Source organism: Eleginops maclovinus, chromosome 22 (assembly GCF_036324505.1).
Source record: "Eleginops maclovinus isolate JMC-PN-2008 ecotype Puerto Natales chromosome 22, JC_Emac_rtc_rv5, whole genome shotgun sequence".
Taxonomy (NCBI): domain Eukaryota; kingdom Metazoa; phylum Chordata; class Actinopteri; order Perciformes; family Eleginopidae; genus Eleginops; species Eleginops maclovinus.
The window spans coordinates 2,147,487-2,174,314 of NC_086370.1; the positions used below are offsets into that span (position 1 = coordinate 2,147,487).

Below are 26,828 nucleotides of genomic sequence, written 5' to 3' on the forward strand. Positions count from 1 at the left end.
ACACCATGGAAACGCAGACTCACCTCCATGGCAACCAGTAAGCAACACTGAAGCGGAGGGGAGATATAGATGTTCCGGAGCCGTCTCACTGATATGTTTGACCTACACTCTGAGGGGGGACCGCAGGCTATCCAGTAACACAGCAGGAATTCACGGGGCCGCGGCTGAAGCGGGGCCAGGATTACATAAGGGCCCGGAGGAGCAAGGTGTCCCAGCGGAGCCACAACGAGGGGTTAGCAGCCCATCAATCTCCATCAGCCCCTCCAACTGTTTATTGCTCTGACATTTCCACTGTGTGTTCTCTTTATACTAAATTATAAAATGTCAAAATGTAAACTGAATTATGCCAGCAGTACAAACACACATATTCTACTGATACTGCTTCTACTAATATAAGTCAAAACATATATTTTAAACAATTGTTAATAATAAAGTAACATTAAAACTTGATGTTTTAAAGCATAGACATGTAACTAAACAAACCAGGTATTCAAAATGAGTTTAAATAATATCTCATATCAGATGCCTATAGTTAAAAAAGTTCATAGTTATTTTCCATTACCTGTCTATAAAGTAGTTAAACAAAAATGGTATAGCAACTGTTATTGTAAAACTGGTCATTTTTGAACCGATTTGAATCTTCTGTTAAACTATTTGAACCTGAAGACATCGAAGGTCCATCTAAAATATTAACATGGATTATAACATTATAGTCTTCGCTGAAGGCCAACCCTGCTCATTTCTTTTGTGTTACAAATCACAGTCTTTATCTGTGAATAGTTTCCTTTAAAGAAAGTTAGAGCGTCTTTAGTTCTGATTGTTTTGTCAAAACTACAGGTTGAAGTGAAAGGAATTTACAAAACATTATAAAATGAAATAAAATGATGAAGCTTTTTTTATGAACCAAAGTGGAAATCAAACAGACTTTGTATTTTTTACTAAAATGATTACCTACTGTAGTTTCCCACTGTTCTCTACAAACTGATTACATGAAAGCGAACACACGAAAGCCCTCTTCGCCTTGATTGTGATTGAAAAAACAAACCAAAACTTTCTCTAAAAAATACTCAACTTCACAAATGTGTTAGTTTTAACTTCATAATTTAAATTTCCTTAAGGTTTTCATACATTTGAAACACACAGAGAGACTGAGTCAGTGTGGGAGAATCAGAACGCATCCCACCGTGGAGCAGGGACATCCTGCATGCAAGGAGCGCCTCATATACATTATTGAAAAGCACAAGCGTGACATGTAGAGAAACATCCCTCAGAGCCAGAGCCAGGCTTTCCCTGGTTAGGAAAGCTGCTGCGTTCTGTTTCTGAACCCATGAGCAGCTCTCAGTCTGCAACGTGTTCACACCGGGTACGGACTAAAAGCTGACGGTAAAAACTCTGTTAGTGACAGTATACACAGACATACTAACAGGTGAACGATGATTGGTGGGGAGACACGTAGAAAATAGATTCACAAAATATAGTTTTTGTCCTTTCTGCTGATGCACTTTTTCTGTCACAGTTAACTATATCAAGGTCCAAAGGCTTTATTTTCATATGCTCAGCAGCCACAGTGAAGTTATCAGAATCAGAAATCCTTATTATTCCAACAATTTACATTGTTACAGCACAACTGGCAGGTACATTTTTTAAAAGAACTAAAAGGCATGCAAAAATGGCAAAGTCTCAGTCTTCTCCAACAATGCAACATCATTATATATATTTATATATATATAAGACATAAAACAATAAAACTAATTAAAAGAATTATAAAAATAGTGCAAGAGAATGTTGCAAAACCAATGTGCAGGTAATGCAATGGAAGTAAATTAAGTAAAATAGTAAAAGATGAGCTAAAGAAATGTAAAAATAATGTTGTACTGTCAAATAAAATACTGCTTATTGTAATAATTGATTTATTTTATACTGTCAATTTATATTTATACTGTAAATATCTATATAAAGTATGTGATGGAAGTGTGTGACGATACAGGGCCTAACAATGTTGATATATGCCATTGAAAGAGGAGTCAGATCAAAACATCTCTTTAAATGAAATGTAAGGCATTCCAGAACATCAGTTGGAATAGTTTTTGGATGTGACACAAACAATCTGAATAATAAGAAAGTTAATCACAGTTATTGGCCATTTGATATTTGAACAAAGAAATCCAGTTCCTCCTCTCAGGTGGAGATGTATCCTGCTTAATTTGACACAGAGTTTCAATGTATCACATACAGCTCAGGGACCGAGCCGTTCCAAAGCACTGGCAGAGGAGCTTTTTAAATGGAGCTGCTGATCCGACAGCAGCCATCCTCCTGGTGGACTGCAGACCTGGTTTGTGGAGTGGGGTGAAGCGGTCACAGTGTGTGCTCCTCTCTGCCACACTGCAGAATCAATATTCCACCGGAGGGGCGATGTGTACAGTCCCTGATGTTTACTCACAGTTCAACTGCAGCAGGAGCAGAGAGCACAGGCTGGAAGAGATACAGAGGCATCTGAAGTTCTAACGATTACCTCAGAGAATAGAGAGGAGACAAAACAACAGAGGTGCAGAAACATGGAAGCAGCTCAGCTGGAACTCATGGACCTCACATTTAAGGAGTTAGTGCTTATTTACTTATTTCAATCTTTTTCAACAATTCAACAATTGTGTGACATCATGTTATTAAAAAAATTATTATTTTAGTAATGTAATGTAAGTAACTAAACAAAGAAATCAGAAAAAAAGAAGAAGGAACCCTTAATGGCCCCAAAGAGGGGAAATTCTGCATTCGACCCAGCCTACTGCTACGGGTGGTGGGCTGCCATATGTACGGCGCCCAGGGAGCAGTGTAGGGAATGGAGCCTTGCTCAGGGACACCTCGGTAGCAATTGGTCTTTCGGGGACTTGAACCAGTGACCTTGTGGTTCCCAAGCCAAGTCCCTTTGCCACCACATGCTGCTATGTTCATTATCTAATTATATCCAGCATAATAATCTGGGTTTATACTGTAGGTCTAAAACTTCCAAATGGCATGCATTATCTATAAGTGATGTATACCTGTACCTCTTACAGAAGATAAAACTAAACCGTAAGAGCTTAAAAAGAAAAACTTCATTTGTGAGTATTCAAACTCACATTGTCCCTAGAGTTTTGTGTCTCATCGTGCAGGTCACTGCATCGTGAGTTGTTCCCTGCCTCATGGATTGTTGTGTTGCAGCATCAGGACGATTTGGGATATCCTCCGGGATACTTCTTTTTCATAAATGTTAAAATTATAATTTTTGCCATCCAGATGTGTCCATGATGTAATTGTAGCATCCTGCTGATTCTGCACACACAACATCTATGACACAGGTTTCTAAGGAAGTTTCTAAAATGTTTCCCATTAATTGAGGTTTTTGTGGAAATGTTCCTTGTCTGCTGCAACAGTCTCAGGACAGAGGGTGTCCACTCTGTAAAGCAGGGGTGTCAAACTCATTTAGTTGAGGGGTCACATACAGCCAAATTTGATCTCAAGTGAGCCAGAACAGTACAGTCATAGCTTAATAACCTATACATAACGACAACTCCAAATTGTTACCTTTGATTTAATGGAAAAAAGTACATTCTGAAAATGATCACATTTTCTGAACAGTCTTTTTACAGATGTGATTATTCTTAATTGATTTCCACATCTGTTTACTAATCCTGACACACCAGCATGTAAATTAAAGTGGGAACCATTAAGGAAAAAGGCTAAGTTATCCACTTGCCTTGTAAATGTATAACATTTTGAAAAAAACCTATCAAAATGTATAAATGTAGACCAATGTCACAAATAATAGATTCCTCTCGGGTGGCTTTACAGCAGGGGTGTCAAACATACTGCCCACGGGCCAAAGTATTATCTGGCCAAAAACATAAAAGTTGCAGTTGATGTCTTCTCTGATTTTTATACTTTGCAATGTCATCCGGTGGGATACCAGCCCGAGCAGTCATCATATTGATGAATATATATGACCAAAGGTGTATGTAATGTCACTGCTCTGTGTGAATGACTTGTAGTATGTAAAGCGGGGTCGTACAGACTGGATAAAGTGCTATATAAGTACAGTCCATTTACCATTCCCACTGCCTCAAGTCTTTTTGCTAAGCTAGGCTAACAGTCCTGACAGCAGATTGATATCCATGTCATTTTGAGATGATTCTTAGATCTATAGCACTATTACAAAACTATTTAGTGGAGACTGAAGCACAAGATAAAGGTTCCTCAGATATTTAATGGTCCAACAATCCTGCATCAAATATTTGGTAACAACAAGTGATGATAAATAATCCAAACAAAATAAAATGCTATGTGACTACATGCATACACACTGGATGTTTTCCAGTCACAACACATTATTGTCTGATTTATAATGAACAATGAAGCTTCTTATGGATAATCACGACACGTTATATGAGCTCAAAATATATGATACTCACCTATACACACTTTCATGTATAAACTGTAGTAAGTATTCTGTAATAATCCAAACAGTATTTAGTTATGATAGTATGTGTTGGTTTACATATTTTTTAAATTGTGTATGTGTGAGTATAAGTAGATTTTGTATACTTTAACCCCCATCAGTGAACCATTGTTAGAAGAACACAAGACACAGATTTACAAGTTAACTATAAGTCACATATGTAATGTTTTAAGACTGTTGATACAAAGCCCTTTGATTGTCACACGGCTTTGTATATCCAATATAATTCACTATTAATGCCTTCTTCATAGTCTGCCCAGCAACATTAAGTCACATTACACAAACAGATGATGGCCTGTTTTCTCCTAGTTAAGCTCCATAAAAAAGGTATCTCTGCATGTACTTTAATCTAATGGATGTTGAAGTGATTTAACTCACACACTGATCTTGCATTAGTGTCTTTGTTAAATCTAATATGTAAATTATGATGATGTATGTTTGCTGTCCACAAGGGTCAGGTCATGTGCCTGTTTATCTGGTAGTTGCATTAAGTATCATTTTCAGTCTATTTGCATTTCATTATTCCTCAATGATAAGGTAGATTATAGTCTCAGAGGAGGAGGACTAAATGAAAGCGAGGAATGTGATAAATATTATGAGGACTCCAGTAGAAAACACCTTCATGGTAATTATGTTGAAAAGACAGAGAGAGTAATTCAGCGGACTCAACTAACTGTGTGTTCCAGGGAGAGGATTAGAATTAAAAAGTGGCTGATACAAGCTTTGGAAGTTATTAACTAAACAAAGTTACTTAGGTTTACTTTTTATGAGCTGTTTGTTAAATCTATTTAAAGGGGGACAAATCTCAGGAGCTAATTGCGAGCACAGATTTATTCAAAGTGTTCCTGGATTTGAAGGTATAAAGATGAGCACATAATTGTTTTTTTTGCCACATGAGTCTGAAAGTGTTTTCATGTGGCTGGGGTCAAGACGAAACCTCCATCGTGTTAAAGGAGGACAGTTTGACCGGGGACATGAGGTCAGCACTGAGATGAACAGACAGATGACCCTGGGACTAACACATGATCTCAGGTAGACTATCATGTGTTTGTTTTGAATATTTTATGCGAAAAAAATGAAAAGAAAGTCTCTGATGGAGAAAACTCTTTCCATTTATGAATTTTTCTAATCGTTGCTTTGTATTGGATTGTTTTGTTTTATGAGATCTTTATTACATTTTTCATGACAGATGAGGTTCGTAGGTAAGAGAAGAGAAAAAACTCTGGACAGCACAGCAGGGGCGCAGGTGAGCTTTTTTAAAGGGGGGGGGGGGCGAAACTGAGAGAAATGATTTTCATGATATTTACTTACTATTTGTTTTACTATGTGTTTTACAATAATCAGTAACATTTAACATAAGCTCAAATATGAACTGTTTCAAAATCAAATATAATACAATATGAGTATGTATGTGGAATAACAAATGAATGGGTCCTTCCACCTTTCAGTGCAAGAAGGATCATGTATTAGGGCGTTTGAGGAAATAACTATTTAGAGGAATAAGAATTTTAAAATGTATATATATATAATATTTTAATCACATTTATACTACTCTGTTCCATTTTGCACTATTTTTTTATTTATTATCTTTATTTTATTATTGTGTTATGTCCTTTTATAATATGTTGCATTGTTGGAGGAGCTCGGGACCTAAGATTTTCATTGCCATAACTACACTGTAGCTGTTGTGCATCTGACAATACAAACCCTTGAAACCATTATATTTTGATTGAAACTTTTTTTTAAATGGTGTGTATATTTTTCTCCATTAGTACTTTAATTTCGATACTGTGACTACATGTAGCTGATTATACTATGTAACCTTTTCAATTATTTTATTTTGTCACAGAGTATTTTTAAGTGTGGTATTAGTACTTTCACTTAAGTAAAGTGTATGAGTACTTCTTTCTCTCGCAGGCACAAAAGCACACACACTGATTATCAATCTCCAAACTTGCTTTTGTTTCTTTTTGTGTTCTCCCTCCCTTTCACCTTCACTTATGTCCTTTTTTTTCTCCCCGCACCTTCCCATCTCTCTCCTCTTCCACTTTTCTCCTCCCCCTCCCTGTGCTCTGCAGGCCTGGTTCAGCCTGTGGTCCTGCTCTTCCCCCAACTGTAATACATTAGCAGGATTAACATTCCAGCAGTAAGCCTCTGCAGCGAAGAACCCAGCCTCCCAGCTTTCCTGTCCTATCCTCCGGCCCCTGCAGCTTGTGCTGTGTTGCATGTAATTTCCCGTTTGCCTTAGAACTCCCCATCTTCTCAATCACAGATCATGTGTGTGTGTGAGTGTGTACTGCTTCTATGTTTACATGTGGGAAAACAAAGAGTCTTTTCTTTCTGATGGTGCTTAGCGTCATTTCAATATTCTTTATCATGTCATGCTATTCCACGAAAATGGAAAATGTAAGACACCTTGATTCTATATTTTCTCATTCTGTTCACACAAATCAATATTAATACTTTCTGACTTCTTCATCCTTTCTGTGGCTCCATGAACCCATTAGGTCCTATATTGAAATGTTTGAATACACTCACAAAAAAATAACATTTATTTTTAAAAACCTAAGTAGTTTCCTTGAACTCATAAACCGTTTCAATCCATTTAAGGCAGGTTAGGAAACTTTAATGAAACAGGAAATGGTAAAAAAAAGCATCAGTTGAGGACTACTTTCAGCAACTGATTTATACACAACCAGGTCACTGCCAAAAAGGAACATGTTGCATGTTGGGATGCATGGAAAGATTGGAGTAGCTCAGTTAGTTTGGTTTAACCAAAAAAAGAGTAATACATGCCCAAATATGACACGCTGTTGTGAGGATTATATGATGCATATTTATTATAATGCAATCAAATATACTGACTTGTACGACCTGCAGGACACACCTCCCCCGAACCTCACACGAGTGGTAAAAGTAGAAATGCAACGTTAACCAAGCCTCCTGAATAAGAGAGAACCAGCTATCACCGTTCATTTCAGGGTCTTGATGATGAATTCAATTATACATTTAAAACATCTATTATGGATGATTTTGCAAACCTTCAGATCACTTTCGCTGACTAATGTCTTTAAATGTGCAATGCCAAAGTCTCCCAAAAAGTATGCACTGGCACCTACAGTAGGGCTGCATAGAGAAAGATTGTGGTTATACAGTAGCAAACTTCCAGGAATTCCTGAACGTTGCATTGGAAGTCATAGGTAGAGATCGAATCCAATACGAACAGATAATGTGGGACACATCAGACTTAATCACTCCATACATCTATTTCATAAGAGAACAACAATGAGATGCTCCAGAGTTAAAATTAACCCCCACACATACAGTACGTTTCAGTCCTACAGCTTCATCACACAGAAATGATGGACCTGTTGTTGTGATTAGTTTTGGCAGTATGACGGTTTAAGTGTTGATTGTAATAAAAAAATCATGCCAGCCAGTGGGGCTCACTGATCCGTTTTTGGGGTTCCACAGTCAGGAGAAGAGAGTTCAGGGTCTGCACACACAACCCTTGTTAGGAGACACACTGTTGGATCGATCTGCCTCAGGGATTTGTTCCCTGAAGAAGAAAAAAAAGTATATTGTTTAATATAACCTAATGTCGCTAGCCCTATTCTTTAATGTTTGATTGCCCTCTCAATTAGTTTATGATCATAATGAATTATCTAAATACCAGAAATAGATGTTTTGCATTCATCACGTTGTATTCCAATCTTTGTGATCTTAAACCCAAACAGAGATTCTCTAACGCTCCCAGCCTGCAGCAGCTGAAGCCGCAGCTCTGCTCTCAAACTGATCCCAGACACCTCTAATTGGCCGGTATTTATCCAGGAGCCCAGGAGAGCAGAGTGCACGCAGGGCTGTTTTCACATGGGATTAACCCAGGTCCAAATCCTAACACACTTCACAGAGAAAACCTCAACACTCTTACTGCTTCATCTGGCAAAGATTGGCCCCCGGCGCCTGTTTACCCAATCTGACCACTGTGTTTCTGAGCGGCTGGACTCCTGGCAGGCAGGACTGCTAGAAATGTGACGTGACTCCAGCTATAGAACAAATGTCCTGACAGCAACCTGCATTTTACATCCAGTCGGTTTCTGTCTTCCATACCTACCCCCCCACACAGAGACACGGATCTGAAGTAGAAATACTGGAAGGTGGAAGGTATTACAATGCAATCACTGCATTTTAATAAAAGCCAGTTGTGGTCGATTTCTTTGCACTCATTAGCTAATGTCATAAACTTTGATGCTCTTTTGGGGGGGTTTGGAAATGTAGATTTGTTATGGAAGGGGTCATGAGGAAATACTGAATTGCTCAAACTGAGGCCCAAATCATAATGTTTATAACAACCAACCAGTAATTCACAGCAAACATTGCTACAAAAGTTACAAGCCTAACCCGGTTCAACTCTTTGTCCCCCCCTCTCTGTTTGTCGATCAGCTGATGGTGCTCAGTTGAAAGCCACTCTTCTCTCTACCGTCATGTCGGTGTCAGAGCGATGCTCCTCAAGTGTTCATCACGGCCGGGCTCCACAGCTGGCCTCACAGTGAGTTCATCAGGTGTCCTGCTCCACGTCTCAACGATTGTGATCTCCAGCCAGGCTCTCCACCCACTCACCCCCACAGTGCCTTCATTCCGTCAGCGGGATGACACTGTGCAGCTTAGGCAACTCAAAATAAGACGGTGATGGAATCTAATCGCCAAAGGCTCATCATTTTGCACTATTTTATTTTTATTTATTTTGATGTCCTTTTATAATATGTTGCATTGTTGGAGGGGCTCAGAACCTAATATTTCCATTCCCATAACTACACTGTAGCTACTGTGCATATGACAATCAAAACCCTTGAACCGTGAATTTGTCCCTAGCTATGGTCTTGTGCACTGGATCAATACAAGCATATTTTTCTCCCTCTTTCAACTATCTGATGGCTTTACACAGGGTTTAAGCTGAGACAAAAAAAATCTTGTCAGGGTTTACTTATTCAAGCCGTTCAACTGCAACTCAGGGTGTTCAGCATTGGAAGGCTTTGGCTCAGTATGCATGAAGATACATTTATACATGTCACCTAAAACATGGGTGAAGATATGTTCATACATGTTATTATTTCAGACATGCGTTTAGAGTCATATCTTGGTTGCCCCAAGTCTTGAAATGAATCCCATGAGACAGATCAAGTAAATATTGTTGGAGTCATACGAACAGCTTTTCTTTTAAACCTTGAATTAGATCCATCTGTTGCTCCACAAATATGGACAATAATATATTTACCTTGTTTTTTACGTCATTTCTGCCCCCCCTTTGCTGTAAAACCAATTGTCCTCCAGGTAGAAAAGAAAATTGAAAGTTAAAATATGGACTTCTGAATGTCTGCAGGGGTCATCTGCCACATTTATCCACACTATTTTGAGCAGACACTGTGGGGGCCACACTTTAAACAAGTAAACATAATAACAATATGCTTCATGCTCTTTGGCTTTAAGTGATTTAGTTATTTTTAGTCAACTCCATTCCAGCAACCTACAATATAGCATGTGGAAGAATAAAACAGACGATAAATGAGAGTTATTTTCAGGGTCAGTTTCATCTCACCTGAGAGGCCAGCACAGCTCTGCAGGGGGCTGTGTGTTCAGTGGGAGGACGATCATGCTCTTGTAGACCACAAGATGTGTGTATGCGAAATAAAAAGCGTGGTATCAATCATTGCCACTCTCAAAACTCTGATTTTGTGCATGATTTGTGCATACTCAGAACACAGTGGGATTATTTTGAAGTATGCAGTTTGAGGAAGGATGTGAAAGCTTTGGTGGAAATGTGAGGTTACACTAGCCAGTGTCAAATAAATAGTTTTAAAACATGATTTTAATGTTTATTACACAATTGCGTATATTTATTTCCCAATGCAACGATATTTGAACGGATCATAAAGCAGTGGAAGAATAAACCACTACGCATTTATATTATGATAACCACTTTGTCACTTTCAGATGCAATTTCGAATTGCGGGTTAATTATATAGGTTGTACTGTGTATGGAGAGGGTTTTTTTATCCGCCGTTGCCAAATACTCGTTTTCATTTTATGTAAATGTGATGGGGAATAAAGTATTCTGATTCTGACACCTGAGTGATATTGCCTTTTTCTTTACTGCCATCTATTGGACAAATACAAATGTCCAAAATGGGAAAAATAAACTGAAGACTGTCGGATCATCACATCTCAGAAGTTACTGAAGTCCCCGAAGTATTTATTACATTTATTTTCAATTAAAAGTCCTGCATTAAAGTGGTTAATAAAATACCAAAATATAGTTTTAGCAGTTAACTTTGTGAACCAACATATTTGAAGGCTCTTTTCCAATCAGATAATAAATAAGAATTGCTGACAACTTAAAATATGTCTTTGTAGGATAAGTTACAACTTTTGACAAATATAGAATGAAATATAGTATATCTTTAATAACCTAACTCATACTGTATGCACTTAACTTTTTCATAACTTTTTCAATGCATTTTCTAGCTTTTTACGCCATTGCTCTTAACTATTTATTCCCCCTGAGTGATTGTTTACGTTCCCCTGCGTGTTTTTATTGTTTGTCTGTTCCTGCGCACTGTGACAGTGACAGAGCTGCACTCCAAAATCATGTTGTATATTTTTTAAAATAACAATAAAGGCTTATATTCTATGTTCATTTTATTTGTTATATTATTTTGCTGGTTTAATGTTGTCTCATCCTGTGTGTATGTGTGTATGTGTGTGTGTGCGTGCGCACGTGCACACACGCGCGCGCGTGTGTAAAGACTGTCTGTGGATCAGTGAATCAATAAAAAAGTTTACCATTTGTTATTTTAACACAATATTTCTATGCCCACATGAACATTAAAACGGTTATTTGGGGCTAAAATGTCTCCTCTTATCTGTAATGCCAACAAATATATCCTCTTTAACTGTACTGTACAGTCTTGTGTGGTATTCCTCTGTAATGTTTATATGCTGATTAATGATGATCAGGTTTCAGTAGTTTATTCGGTCCCCCAGCTGCAGATGTAGAACAGACCTGAGATCACGTTGTCCTGTTAATGAAGACATCATGAGCTCTGATCTGCAGGGGGGCTGCATGAAGAACATGTGTGAAGAACTCATGACCTATTCCTCACCCTTACATGTGTCTCACCTGTGTGTTTCCCACTCCTGCGTGGCAAACCGACAGCTGGAGTATAAAAAGAGGCGCTCAGTGGGGTCAGCACACTTCGGTCTGGACTCAAGGTAAGTAGGCAGCATGAGCCTGTTCATAACTCTGTTTCACTTCTTCACAACTAAAATCCCTCATGTCCACAGATGTCACACATGTGGACTCTGCTCTTTCTCGTCATCGGCACAGCATATGGTAAGCTGACTTGAATTGATTTGCTTTTACTGAAAGGAGTTTCATTTGTTCTGCACTGTGTTGCTGTATCTGCTGTAAGTGTTACACTAGAAAACCATGATGGAAAAATGCCTTCAGGCTTTCATGTGTTCTTATTCTATGTAATGAGTATTTGTGTTTAAAAAATAAATCAATCAAATCAATCAAAGCTCCAAAATGTCTGACAGTATCACAGACCGCAGCCTGGTCAGTTCTTTATTAAAGCTTTTCAATATTCGGCCTAAGAGTCCATGTTCCTTATTGATACAGTATTTAATCAAACGCATACTGTAAATACCTTTTACACGTTCAGCCTGACCCGTTATATTCAGAATAAATCGAAAGTCATACATTAGACCCTAAAATCTAATGTATGACTTTCATAACAACAGCAATCATTTCTGATGTGTTAGAGAGCTTTTTGTTGTTGTGCTTTTCTTAATATCCTTTTCTCGTAAAGCTATAATCTGGTAAACTGCATATAATAACAAAAGGTACTGTATGTTGGAAATGTGTCCCTTTTATATAAAAATAAATAAAATGCTTCCAAGATGCATAGTTTGCAACTTTCATCATGTGTTAATGCATGATAATGTATCTGGATATCAGGATGGATGATGTATTGTGTAGGGTTTGTCTCAGCTCTGTGTCCTGCTGTCCACAGCGGCTGAGGTCTGTTTTGATGAGCTCGGCTGCTTTGATGACCAGCCTCCTTGGGGGGGCACCAATCAGAGACCTACCTCCGCCCTGCCCTGGAGCCCTGATGAGATCGGCACCCGCTTCCTCCTCTTCACCCAGAAGAACCGGTACTACCAGGCAAGAGGAGCTTTCATTTTATTTTGATGGTTAAATGTTGTCTCTCATCCTGTGTGTGTGCGTGTGTGTGTGTGTGTGGAAACACTATCTGTGTATCCTCTGTGGATAAGTGGATCAATAAAGAGAGTTATCATTTGTTTGAGATATTTTCACAATATTCCCATGCCCACTTAAACATTAAAACATTATTTGGGGCTAAAATGTCTCCTCTTCTCTATACTGCCAGCAAATATATCCTCTTCTATAATGACGTCAACATCAGTGATGGATGAAAAAACACATTGTTAGGATCATCTTGTCAGACGAATAAAGTGGGTTTCATTCTCAAGCTTCAAATCTATTTTTTCCAAACATTTGCTGTTCACTTCCTGTGAGTTTAAGGGATCTGTATGGACACACATCACAATAACAGCAACTAACAAAGCTTTGATATAAGGCAAGTGAGTGTGGAAGAGTTAAGCTAAATAAAGCTATCCTGGAAGCTTTCAATTTGTTCATCTTTGCTTTTCTTCAGGAGATAAAGGCTGATAAAAGCATACAGGCGTCAAACTACAGCGGGACGAGGAAGACCCGCTTCATCATTCCTGGGTATCTGAAGGAAGGAGATGAGGACTGGCCCCAGGAGATGTGTAAGGTAAGCAGGCCCTCATTAAAATATTCATTCCAGCTTGTTAGTGTCATTATTGTGCACTTAACACCCAGGAAGAGGAAGATGTTCCTCTGTTTCTATAATCTTCAAACTCTTTTTCCAAGTGATTTATTTTATTCATTTTAACTTTTTCTCAGAGGGATATTTGTCTCTTATGCGCTTTATATTGTCAGTCTGGTTAAACCAAGTTGTTCTTGATGTACCAAATAAACCCTTCACACCAAAGAGGATTTTCTATAAGTGAAAACATGAGAGCCCAGTCCAACATATAGTGTGTGTGCTCCTCTCAGACAGACAACCCAATCAAAGTGTGTGGCAGCAGATTCCAAACTTATGGAGTGTGTCTATAAAAATAAAGGCCTCGAAAGCCTGCAGCTCTATTTTAACCTACTCCACCAGTGAGGCCTTCAGGATGAGGTAACACTGCAAAGGAGAATAACAAACTGATCCCAAATGATTGATTGTGGGACTCAAAACACTTACAGCACAGATTATCCACAAAGTACTTTCTACTGAAGAAATAGTCCCTTTGAAAACATTCACAGACAGATATGTGGGCTATAGAGTGCTGTGAACACACACAATCACTCACATTGTATTTTGTTGATAACAGAAAAATAAGAAACTGATACTAACATCAGCAAGGGGGGCGCAGCATGTGGTTAGAAAGTCCTGCAGTTGTGCATATTCACAAATGGATGCAAAGTTAAGACACTGAACACATTTCTGAAAGGTTGTGTACAGCTTTATCAACTGGTGTTTATAAATGAAGAGAATATATAAATGCAGAGCATTTTTTATTAGTCCCCTGACACTATTAGATCATCTGATTTACCTTTCTATCTGAACTACTTAAACTCACTTTGTATTCCACTTTATCATTTACTGTTGCTGTTTCCAGGCCATGATGACGTGGGAGAACGTGAACTGCATTGCTGTGGAGTGGAAGAAAGGAGTGAGGACTCAGTATGTGCTTGCTGCCAACAACGCCAGGGTGGTGTCAGCCCAGGTGGTGTCCCTGATCACCTTCCTCATGGTAAACACACAGAGCTCCTCACTGACTGGTATGCAGAAGAACTGTAAATATGTTTTAACCATAGACTATGGTTTTAACAGTTGAAAGGGCTGGGCAGTTTCTTATTGCTGCCCGTTTTAGTTCTAACCAAGGTAATACACATCCTAAACTGACCCTTAAATGGGCGTTTACATGTAAATATTTGGAAATAATTGATTGCTTTTTTTTTCTTATTAAACTCATACAACACTGTTATAACACCCATATTACACATCAATACAACCCATATTACACCCCTATTACACCTTTGTTATACAGCTATTACTCTGTTAGTATACCTATGTTACACAAGTATTACACCTATACTTCTAAGACCCATATTACACTGTTTTCAGACCCATATTACACCCATGTAACAGCACTATTACGCCTGTATTACGCTGTTATTTCGCCCTCATTCACTCCCGTAATTACACTGCTGTTACACATTTATAAACACCTTTTATACACATCTTACACCATTACACATGTATTACGCCCATATTAAACCCATAATTGTTATTATTACACCTATAACGCGCTGTTATTAGACCAGTATTATACCGATGTAAGACCAATATTTCACCCATATTACAGTGTTATTACCCCCAATTTACAGGAGTATTCCAGTTGAGTTTGGTAGAGACAGTAAAGACTTTTAGAATAGTTTTTACACATACAAACATTCATCCTCAAACACAAGATGCTTGATTGCTCGAGAAACGCCTTTATATTACTGCCTCCAACAGCTAACAGTGTCATTATATATCCAGAAAATAAAGTTTAATTTACACACACATGGACGACAGACGCATCTGGGGTCTGAGATCACTGAGGGGGGAGGGGGGGGGGCTGTATGTGTGAAAGAGTGTACAGTATCTCTGAATGGAACACACATGTTACAGAGCCAATACAAGCAGCAGGCTGATAAGTTCCACATAATCGGACACAGCATCGGAGCTCACGCTGCAGGAGCCGCCGGCAGCATGATCCCCGGCCTCGCACGCATCACAGGTGAAACAAACACAGACACACACACACACACAGCACACCTGCTGCAACACAACTCACAGGTATTTTGCGCACACATAAAATAACACCTTGACTGCACTAGTAAAAGTAGAAGTACTCAAATCTTGTACTTGAGTAAAAGTAGAAGTACTCAGATCTTGTTCTTGAGTAAAAGTAGAAGTACTCAGGTCTTGTACTTGAATAAAAATAGAAGTACCAGAGTGTAGGAATACTCAGTTACAGTAAAAGTCCTGCTTCAAAATGTTCCTCAAATAAAAGTAGAAAAGTATTCTCATCAAAATGTACTTAAAGTAGCGACGGTAAAAGTAGTCATGTTTACTTTAAGGGTTGATTATATTTCACATAATTAATCAACATCTGTAAATTGACTAAAATAAATGATTACCTGTGTAATTTAGTGGGGTAGGAGTACAGTATTGAAATAATCATGTACTTCAAAATTGTACGTAAGTACAGTACGTGAGTAAAATGTACTTAGTTACTTTACACCACTGGACCTCACAAGTATATCCCATTAGCTTCTGCTATAAAGCATTTAGGACCATTCCTAATCTTGATTGAACTCTCGTTTCTCAAGGTGCAGAAAGGAACTCCTGTCTGGCACCACTATTTCAGTTATACAGTCTAGATTATGTGTTGATTAGCGTTGCAGCCCATAATGTTATTTAGGTTGCTAAGAGATGAGTTTCTACAGTTCTGAATATTTGATCATTTGCTGCAGTAATAGAATCTGGTGAATGACGGGATCCCTCAGTGATTGAATGCCTCTCTTCTGTGTTCAGGACTGGACCCAGCTGAACCGTACTTCCAGGACGCTGATGCGTCTGTCCGCCTGGACACCAGCGACGCCACCTTTGTGGACGTCATTCACACCGATGGACTTCCTTTCAACACAAACCTTGGTACACATCACTTTTCCTTTTGATGAATGAGATCAATGTGGGCGGACTGTGCTTAATTGTCTTGAAACAATGCTTAGAGAAGAGACGCAAAAACAATATTCTGTGCTGTTCAGAACAAGGGAAAGCCTCTCCTGAGTTCAGAGAGCTAACACTGACCACACCTCCTTGGCTAGTTAGGCCCACATATTAATAGAGAGGGTATAATTATAATATACACTAATATGACTTTTAACAAACATGTCCTTTTCCATGAAGTCTTCTAAATAACATACTGTATCATTATTTTAACCTTTTAGTTGTGAGGCTACAGATAACTATCAATTCACCACTTCCAATTTAGCAGTTAAGGGAAAGAAACATTAAGTTTGCATTGCTAAACCATCAATCCACCATATTCCTGAACATATGACTGCTGTTAAAGCATGTTTATTTGAGGTAAAGAGCCTTTTTTCCAAATATAGCCCACAAAGGTTCAGGCCTTCAAAACCACCGTACTTGGTACTGATTTGTAAAACCTTTATTCTATTTGTAAAAATGCAACATGGAAACAAAAGCAATGCTACTAATTTACACTATTGCCTCAGTGCGGCCTTGTTAAAGGTCTTCCAGTTACACCAACATGATCATTTACATTTTAAAAATGTGTTGATTAAGGAAGCTTTGTAGCTTTTATCATTGTTGTCAAATGTGTAAAAACAAGTGTTAGTACAAAAACTGACTTCTGTTTCCGTCCTCTAAGGTCTGGGGATGTCACAAGCGGTTGGCCACATTGATTTCTACCCCAATGGAGGCGAGCTGATGCCCGGCTGTTCCGCCAACAAAGGCAGGCCCACTGACCTGGACGCCATCTGGCAGGGTGAGATAAATCAACACATGTCACTAAACATGGAAACAAAATGGAAGTGAATGAACACGTTGATGAGTTTTGAGTGTAATCACATTGTTCTGACACCCAAACTAGTACTGTAGCAGGACAGTGCTATATAAATATAGTCCTCTTCTGTCACGTTGGCTGTTTCACTTTGTTTACCTTGTTGTCTCTGTGAATGCTGACTCACAAAACCTACAAGGACTACTGTCAGAAAACAGAAACAGTGCCCCCCTCCCTGAGCCAGACCTGGGAAGAGAGCTCGACTTGACGGTAGCCGGGCATTGACCCATGGGGCCTGATTTTGGCACGGTCCAACAACTATTCATACTCAATACCCCCCAGGCCGAGAGTTGCTGTGCTGGAATTCACCCTATGCAACTGGGAATTGCCTAGATGAGGTCTCTGACAGGTTGTTTGTACTTATGCCCCGAACAGCAGTTCACAGTAGCTGGCCTTCTTGGAGTCTCTGAGGCAGGGGCTCATGCTGAAAGGGAAACCAAAGAGGGACTCTAGTTGTGTTCAATGCTGACATGGGCGATGATGGAGAAAGCAGCATGAAGGGGATGTGGATGAACAGCCTTCCTGATCTGAAACTAACTGCTGCTTTGTTATAGGACTTCGGTGCTAGACATTGATAGACCATTCAAAGCACCATTTGTGCACATGGTTCACAAGTGTACCCGGTACAAGAGTCACCTAGGCCAACCGGTATGAATAGTCTGTGTGATTGCATCATCAGATCTGCCGCCACATTAGCAGAGTTCTCAGCAGATCAACTCATCAATGGTGGGGAGTTATGCATTGAGCGGGGGTTGTTGCTAAAGTTTTGAACTAAAGGTTGTACATATAGTGCCAGCAACCCACTAGTGGACACCTTCGGTGTGGAAGAAGGTCTTTCTCATTCTGAAGATATTGGAAGGATGGATGTATCAATGGAGTCTCAGAGTCTACATTTTCCTCAGAGACCACTCTGTTTTAGAAGACACGATTAACCCGTTAATCCGGTTTCTGGCCGATGTAAACCTCCTGTGTTTATAAACCATGATAAGCACTTGTATGTATTTTGAGGAGCTGAGCTGTTTCACAACTACTTTTCTGCACCACAAATTACATTTTCCAAAAGGGTCATACAGTTCAAAAATAACCATGAGACTCTTACTGAAGAAAGGATTACATTTTTCAAATATTTAATATTGTCGTATTAGACCGTTTAAAAATACAACACAATGATTCATTCATCCTTTTTCATTAACCATGTAACTTACAGTGCACCCCCCCCCCCCCCTGTATAATATTGGAGTTGCCCCAATGGAAAAATTTTAAATGAACCAGGCAGTTATTCCTGCTGGATCTGAGCAGATATTTTCTAATATGGATGACGACGGCCTTCTTTTGAAATGTGCCGCCGAGCAGCGAGGCTCAAGTAGCAGCATTGGTGCAATGCCTGGGTGTTGTGTGGGGGGGGGGTTGGCACAGCTGAATCTACCACTTTTGATCCTATAGATATGATGGAGAGAGTAGGAGCCAGCGCTACATAGCTAGAGGTGTTTGACCTCTCTGTCTGTCTGTCTGTCTGTCTGTCTGTCTGTCTGTCTGTCTGTCTGTCTGTCTGTCTGTCTGTCTGTCTGCCTGTCTGCTTGCCTGCCTGCCTGTCTGTCTCACATTCTTACTCTGACATTTCCTTCACATCGGTAAAGTAACGGGTACCTATCTTCCAGATCTTTTTGTAAAGTTCTGATTACATTCAAACTTATAGTTGGTAATGTCGATATATTTGAGAGTAGTTCTCTCTCTCAGTTGACAGTTTTTAGTCTCCTAAACACTCCAATCAGCAATTTATAATGACCCTGGTCAGAAGGTCTTTCTGCATTACACCTCTTTTCTTATTTCTCCCTACCTCACCGTCTTTACCTGACTGTCCATCTTCCCTTTTCTCTTCCTCCCTTCATCACCTCTTTCCATCCTTTGCTCAGGTACCAAGAAGTTTGATGACTGCAACCACATCCGGTCCTACGAGTACTACAGCGAGAGCATTGTTAAATCCAAAGGCTTTGTAGCATTCCCCTGCTCCGACAAGGACAGTTTCGATGCTGTAAGTGTTTGATTTCAATAAGACTGTTAATGTTCGATTACTTTGTGTTTTGTTTGTATTGCATTTCGCCTTTGGAGAAAGGAATGTAGAAATATTGTATCTAAGTAGCAGTACCAAGTGTACAAGTACTCTATATCATTTTTAAAAGCCTTCATTAGTTAGTTAGTCATTATTTCATTAGCTAAATACACTGCATGAATGGCTACGTGTAGCTAACCAGTACCATGCTATGTAGCTGTTTACATGCTAGCACTCACCCACCACAATAGCAAACCAAATTAGCATTCTTGCTAACTGTTTCGGTCAGTGGACATCAAACCATACCACATCATACTTAAGGTGACCAGATTTCTGAAACAAAATCCGGGGACATTTTCGGTTCAGAGGCATAAAAATCTCCAAAACATGTAGTGTTTTTAAGTTTGAAAAACTAAAACGGGGCCACTGCCTTTACCCTTCATAAAGCAGTTTCTCTCACCCTATTTCTCCTAAATTGCAAAGGAATTGATTAACAATGAGTTCTTTTTTTCTCTGATGACAAAGTAGCTGAGGTTTTAGAACATCCATAAAATCAGCTGTAGGCCTCAACCAGGTATCAGCCAGACAGAGTTCACCCAAATGAAGGCGTCCTCCTTACACCATATGATTTTCACAAGATTTGAGGAAGACTTTTAAATGGAAAATGCCACAAAGGAGCAAACAGCTACAACCTGGCATGATAGATTTCCTCTTGTTGTACAATATTAATGTCTTATTGTGAATGGTCCCTAACTCTAAATAAATAAAGGCAGCCAGCCAGAGAGTCAGTCATCACTGACAGGCTGGCACAAGTAGGCCTACGTGATGAATAGTTTTTAATAAGTTTCCAGGGGTTTTATTTAATGACACGTTGCCAGCTACCTCTAAGGAGCTAGAGTGACACTGAAATGTCATAATAATAAAACTGTGTGCCATAGAGTTACTAAACAGTTGTTTGTAGCATCGCTGCTAATAATGTTAGCAATAGCTGTGACAGACACACAGATCTGTTTTATCAGGCACCTTGTAAAATACACATACATTAAACGTGAAATAATATTTAACATAGATGATTAAACGGTAACACTTACAAGAACACCTTTGGTTCGCCTATCTACCCAATCAATGATATTTCTGCTGTGTGTACTATGCTGGCTGAATGAATGCATTGAATACCATGAAAGAATCGCATACTAGGCTGCTAGCTACGTGTAGCTGGCAGCTGCCTCTGGCCACGGTTGCACTCCGGAAGAGAAACATTCTACGGCGCAGTTATTCCCCCAATCAGATGACCAGAAAGACGGGCATTCTTGGCACTTGTTCTGGCGGGCTTTAGTCTGTGCGAGTAGGGTGCGCAACTGTACGTGTCGTTTGGTCAACATTTTCGGTTTTTTGTTTCCTTTATTCCAATTTCGGATATTTCACTCACAGTGAAAACCGGGGACAGCAGCAGCCGGGGACAGGTCACTGAAAATGGGGACTGTCCCCGGAAATCGGGGACTTTCTGGTCACCCTAAACTCCAACAGAACAGGGTTGAATCAGGTTGGATTTTTTAAAAGCATGTCAAAATTCCCCTCTGAATCCAGTAAAGCAGGTGGTCCAGTTTAAATGAATAATCTGTTGTTGTCTTAAATGCTGATGTAGATTGTGAATGATTTTGTATCAATATTTCAACAGTCTGGTGGAGGGACGGTCTGTGTTACAGCTGTAGGACAGTTAGATCTGTACAATTGTTTCCAGAGCAGTGCTAACAATGTTTTAAAGCTTGTGGTGGTACAAAACATCTTATGTGCTCAATTGAAAAAGTTAGAGAGGAGGGGGCGATATCTCCACCATCACAGCATGTGTATGGGGCTGCCACCTGTTGCTGTATGACACTGATATGGCTGTGAACCATTTCTTTGGTTTTAGAAGTTGATTCGGCAAGATTGGATTTTTGTTGCAGCTGAGGGGGCGATATAAATGGGCTTCCCTCATGTCTTCCACGGGGAGGGTTTGTATCTGCAGCTGTTGGTGTTAATGACAGTTTATCCCTGCTATGGACACATGTCTGGATCAAAGGAGGCCGGGGGAGTGCAGAGCATGACCTCATATGACTATGTCCCTATTGAGAGATGACAGCACCTCCTTTTTGTTCACCTCATAAACGCTCTCCTGTCTTCTGTTGTTCCTGCAGGCGGAGCTGACAGCCCCAAAGTCAGCCTGTTCCCACACACTAACTTCCGCACAACCAGCACCTCTCTCCACCTTTTTATTTATAAGGTGGAAATCTGTAGCATTTTGACCGAGTAGCTATAAGGGGGGGAAAATCGTCTTGGGTTGTCACTTTTCTCTTGAGTGTTCATTGACAGGAGAAGGGTGATATGCTGCATCACGGGGTGAGCTCATTCTTCACACCTCATCGTGTCCTTGTCTCCACAGGGAAAGTGTTTCCCATGTGCAGACAACACGTGCCCTATGATGGGTTCCCGTGCTGACAGGTTCACTGTGACTGATGGCGTTTCAAAGAGCAAGTACTTCCTCAACACGGGCAGTTCAATGCCCTTCGGCCGTAAGTACCCTGCCTTCCATGCTACTGTGTCTTACACGCAGGTTCTTAAAGATAGACATTTTTCTTTTGGCTCCATTTTTCACTTTAGTAGATTTAAAAATACTGATTTATCCAACTTGGACACTGTCAAAACTGCAATGTCATCTAACAGAACCAACGCCCTGAAAAGTTCACAATTTCAAACAATATACATCCATCTATGATAATACGTACATCAACATTTCCAGATTTCCGGGTTTTTACACAGGTAGTGCCAAGATACCGAGGGACATTTTTAAATAATTCATCTCAAAAGTGAGCACATAAAGATATGGTTAGCCAGGGGGGAACTACACTTAACCTTGTTTGATTTGTTTTAACACAGACACTATGATGTCATGATAACATTACCTCATTAAAAAAAACATTCTACAAAAACTATATATAACAGACAAGATCCCTTCACTTATTCTAATAAGGAGGCCGTTGCATTTTCTGATCTAAATAATTATTGATTGTTCCATCTTAATGTTCAATTGTTTTGTTCATGCAGAAAAGTAGTAGTAGGAACCTGTTGTTTTGTAAATTGTTCTGAAAATTATGTTCAAGGGATTAAAAGTATATTCCAGAAGGAACAGACTGCACCAGCTAGCAGTAAGGCCTTTGCTCTGTAAACTGAAATATAAATGAGTTGATCTTTTTTGTTTTCGGACATCTGGTAAAAAATGCTGAGTTTTTTGTTTCCAGTAAGTAGAGACAACAATAACGTGTTGAAATAAAATAAAAAACTATATTTTTTTAGGGTGTCTTACCTTTACTCTACTTTGAAAAGCCTTTCAAAAAGGGGAGATTTTAATTAAAACAAATGAGTTTGAAAATTGTTGTACAATAACTGAGCAACATATATAACAGTAAAAAAATATTGTGAAGATATCTTCTCAGTGTGTTTTTTAAATCCCGACCCATGGAAAAGGATGCATGTCTCATGTATGACAGTATGCTGGAGCCGAGGGGGAATAATGTGTCTCTTTTTTGCATTCCTAGGTTACAGCTATAGAGTGAAGGTGACCCTGGACGGTTCCAGCTGGCCCAACCCTGGCTTCATGTTTGTGGCCCTCTCTGGAGACAATGAAAGCACCAAGGAGCACCAGCTTTTTGTGTAAGCTCATTCTGACATTGTTCTGCATTTGACGTCACTCATAGTGGTATAGTTGCTGAGGTGGGCCTTCCTCCGGTCCAGGGTGTTGTGTATGTTGAACAGGCCTGGGATTTTGAACAGCCGTAGCTCCTCTTATCCGACCACGTGACTCCAAGCTTCCTCAGTTACTCTGCTCAGTAACAGATTATCACCTCTGCACAGTATCTCTGCTTGGCAACAGCAGATGCAGCAAATATGACTTTTTTTTAGTATTTGTTTTACAATTACAAACACAGACACAAAAACAAACACTTTTCTTTATTAACATTCAGTTAAAAAGTTACCATCCCATCCAAGTAAAAGGCACTACAGCAACTTAACCTCTTAATACATGTCAGGATACACTGAAAAAAAACAACTAATGCCTTTACTTTAATAAAATGTGTTATGTCAACCAATTCCACATAACTATATTAGTTTAGTTGAAAGCTATACAATTAGGTTGAACATATTTAAACTTAATATTACTCACTTCAACAGTTCATACAGTCATGTGAAATCTGTTGACATAATTTGTTAAATAAAAAAAGTCGAACTTAGAATCTTCAGTGTAGATAGATAGACAGATAGATAGATAGATAGATAGATAGATAGATAGATAGATAGATAGATAGATAGATAGATAGATAGATAGATAGATAGATAGATAGATAGATAGATAGATAGATAGATAGATAGATAGATAGATAGATAGATAGATAGATAGATAGATAGACAGATGGATAGATTGAAATCGTTTTTGTCACAGCAGCATATTGACAGTCATTATAAAAGAATGACAACATTTCTTAAAATAGAAGAATATTTCGTAATAATAGAATAAAATACAATAAACATTAAAAGCAAATATCAACATTTTCACAGTAGAAATCAAATACAGAAGAGTATCTAAGAATACACACTACAAAATATATATAGAACTGAGCGTACTCTCTAACGGACCAATCTACTAAAGGATCATGTCTTGAATCAGCACACGTTGTCTCTCAGAACTAGGAGGTTTGAAAAGTGAAGCCAATGTGGAAGAGCTTTAAAACCTGCATTCTCTCTAGTGCCCAGCAGGAGGTGACTGCACTGCTCTGATTTAGATCAAGTTTAGTTCTTCCTTAATAAAGCTTGATGATGATTTTGTAAATTCTGTTCCCATTTACAGTTGAATACCGTGGTCTATAAAGCTGGGTATGCTTTTCGTCTTTTCATCCCACAACACAAACCCTCCCACAGTATTATTGCACTTGCTTAATGTCATTTGTGATGTTTTGGTCGTCTGAAAACAATGTTTTGGTTGTACTAAGTTCCACCCTCTCGTGTCATAACATGGTGACAACAAAAATAACAAACTTGAGGATTCAATTCTGTAGTCATGTGACCTTGTCTACTTCAGTTATACAAACCTCTACTACTATTTTTCGAACACAATGCCTTTACACAATTAATAAGGACTGATTGAGAAATGGTCCTCTCAGCTTTTCTTGTGTTGAAGTGGATCTCCAAAGAAGCAGTCTCTTTTATTTTAACATCAGCAATGCAGCAAACAAACCAAACTCTGATCAAAGTTCTCTCAGGCCTCTAGCTGACATTAATTCAGATAAATTAACTCGTTGGCCTCCTGAAGTACTTAAAGGACAGGAAAAGCTTTGTTTCTATACGTAACTACACATCTGAGTTGACAAATATGACATGTGGGGTTCTTCAAGGCTCCATTCTGGGGCCACTTTTCTTCAACATTACCATGCTACCACTGGCTCAGATTATGAAAACAACGCTGAGATTCAGTCTGCAATGTATCAACAACAGAAAAAGCCAGAAATCTAGGTGTAGTCATGGACTCTGACCTCCCGACTGTACACCAGCTCCATGGCCTCCACTGTCAGTGACGGTGTTCCAGCCAGCCGAGGAGCTGGAGTGTTTTTTAAAGTGTGTTTTGATCTGGCGTGACATTTTTTCAGGGGTTCGTTGGTGCCTGGAAGGAGTTATGAGAGGCTGGTGGACGCTGAGGTGGATGTGGGTGCTGTCACAGAGGTAATGTTTCGCTGGAACAACCACATCTTTAACCCCATGAATCCCAAGTATGGTGCTGCCAAGGTGGAGCTGCATAGAGGAAAAGACAACATGATGTAAGTCAGATTTCTCTATGAATAATTATCTTCAGGCAGCAAAACCAAACACACCTACACAGCGATCTTGCCTATCATCAGACATATTCTTCACGGGTTCAAGGCTAGAGGGTTTCTATTATCATATGCACAGTAGCTACAGTGTGTTTATGGCAATGAAAATCTTAGATCCCGATACTGATAACAATCAGTCAACGAAGGTTGGGCCTTTTGATGTGTAAAGAAAATAATATGAAGGTTTATTAATTCATTCATTTATAAATGTCTTGAGTTTTGAAATGGTAGATGGTCCACCTGCCTGTACAGTCTAGTTGTGCATGAAGTCTTCTTTTTCCTGCAGCTTGATGTTTGGTATGCATTATGGATTGCATTCATATAGCGCTTGTTCTCATCTTAGCAACCACTCAGAGTACAACAGCATTCACCTATTCACACACACACTCTTACACACTGATGGCACAGAGGAAGCAAGTAGGTATCGAACTACCGACCCTCCCATAAATGTAGGAGTGCATTACCTCCAGCTCATCAGACCAGAGAGAGGGTAACCTCTCAATTAACTGCAGGAGGAATCTCAACACACACTAAATTGGATTAGAGTGCGTAAGATTTGTCAAGACACAATTCACAACCTGATGTATCCATGTTTACCAGCGGGGGTCTACATAAGCAGAAGTCATTGTGTTTTTAAAAACATGTCATCAATATGAAATCAAGTTTATAAGCAGTTCTCCTAAAATCAGGGCACATCTACAACAGTGCTACTGTACTACATGACCTATCATGGACCGCCTTTAGCCACTAGAGGGCAGCATGAGACTGTGTAGGGTTTTCCAGTGGTGGTGGGGGGGCTAGGCTGATATCTTAAAGTAGAAATCTCCCCCATAGTCTTTACTTTCATATCCTTCCTTTTATAATCAAAAACTTGATATACAAACCAGATGTATTTATTATTTGGGGAATTTTACGTTTTAATACAGTTTGTCTTGTCAGCCTAAACAGATTTCAAACAATCAGTGTTAAATAGTATTTTATATTTGAGTTAGAGGAAAGTCTGCTGTTTTGACATCCTTTATATTTACATACCTAAACCAACAGATCCATCACATTGTGTTCCATACTGTTTCACTCACTCTGTCTTTGTTTGTTTTCTTCTTTACAGCGTCTTCTTCTGTGGTACAGAGAACGTGGAGGAGAACACCATTCAGCATGTGCTTCCATGCCAGACTTAACCAGCCCACTGTTTGTCAGGCTCTCTCAATAAAGATTCTGCATTCAGACTTCTGCCCCGCTTTCCTGATCCTTTGTCATATTGTTCTATTGAGATCAGATAGTGAAGGGAGCAGGATTTCAATCAAGAGACTAAAATGTAAACTGAGACCAAGTGGTCATGAACCGATGTATAACCCAAACTGAATTAGCTTTCTTACAGCACATTTATAGAAGATAAAATAAGATAAGATGGACTTTTTACAGAAAAAGAGAGAAACACAGTTGTACACATGGAATATACACGGGCATAATGAGAATAAAAGTCAAATTAAGAATTAAATAAGAATAAACATGCATTAACAGTATGAATAGAAATAACACAATAACATGGTTCAATCCTTATACAGATACAGTATGTGAGCATGGTAAATATATA

The 26,828-nt window shown here is 39.2% G+C and overlaps 1 protein-coding gene across 1 annotated transcript; it reads left to right on the plus strand.

The window, feature by feature from the left end:
* The first annotated feature begins 11,755 nt into the window (after positions 1-11,755).
* Positions 11,756-26,460, plus strand: LOC134858960 (inactive pancreatic lipase-related protein 1-like). The gene is made up of 12 exons (XM_063875203.1): positions 11,756-11,882; positions 12,565-12,716; positions 13,231-13,350; positions 14,267-14,401; positions 15,325-15,433; positions 16,234-16,353; positions 17,093-17,209; positions 19,198-19,316; positions 21,757-21,886; positions 22,910-23,024; positions 25,013-25,180; positions 26,343-26,460. Exons 1-12 carry the CDS (start codon positions 11,834-11,836, stop codon positions 26,410-26,412), a joined length of 1,404 nt encoding a protein of 467 aa, XP_063731273.1. The 5' UTR covers positions 11,756-11,833; the 3' UTR covers positions 26,413-26,460.
* The last annotated feature ends 368 nt before the right edge of the window (positions 26,461-26,828 follow it).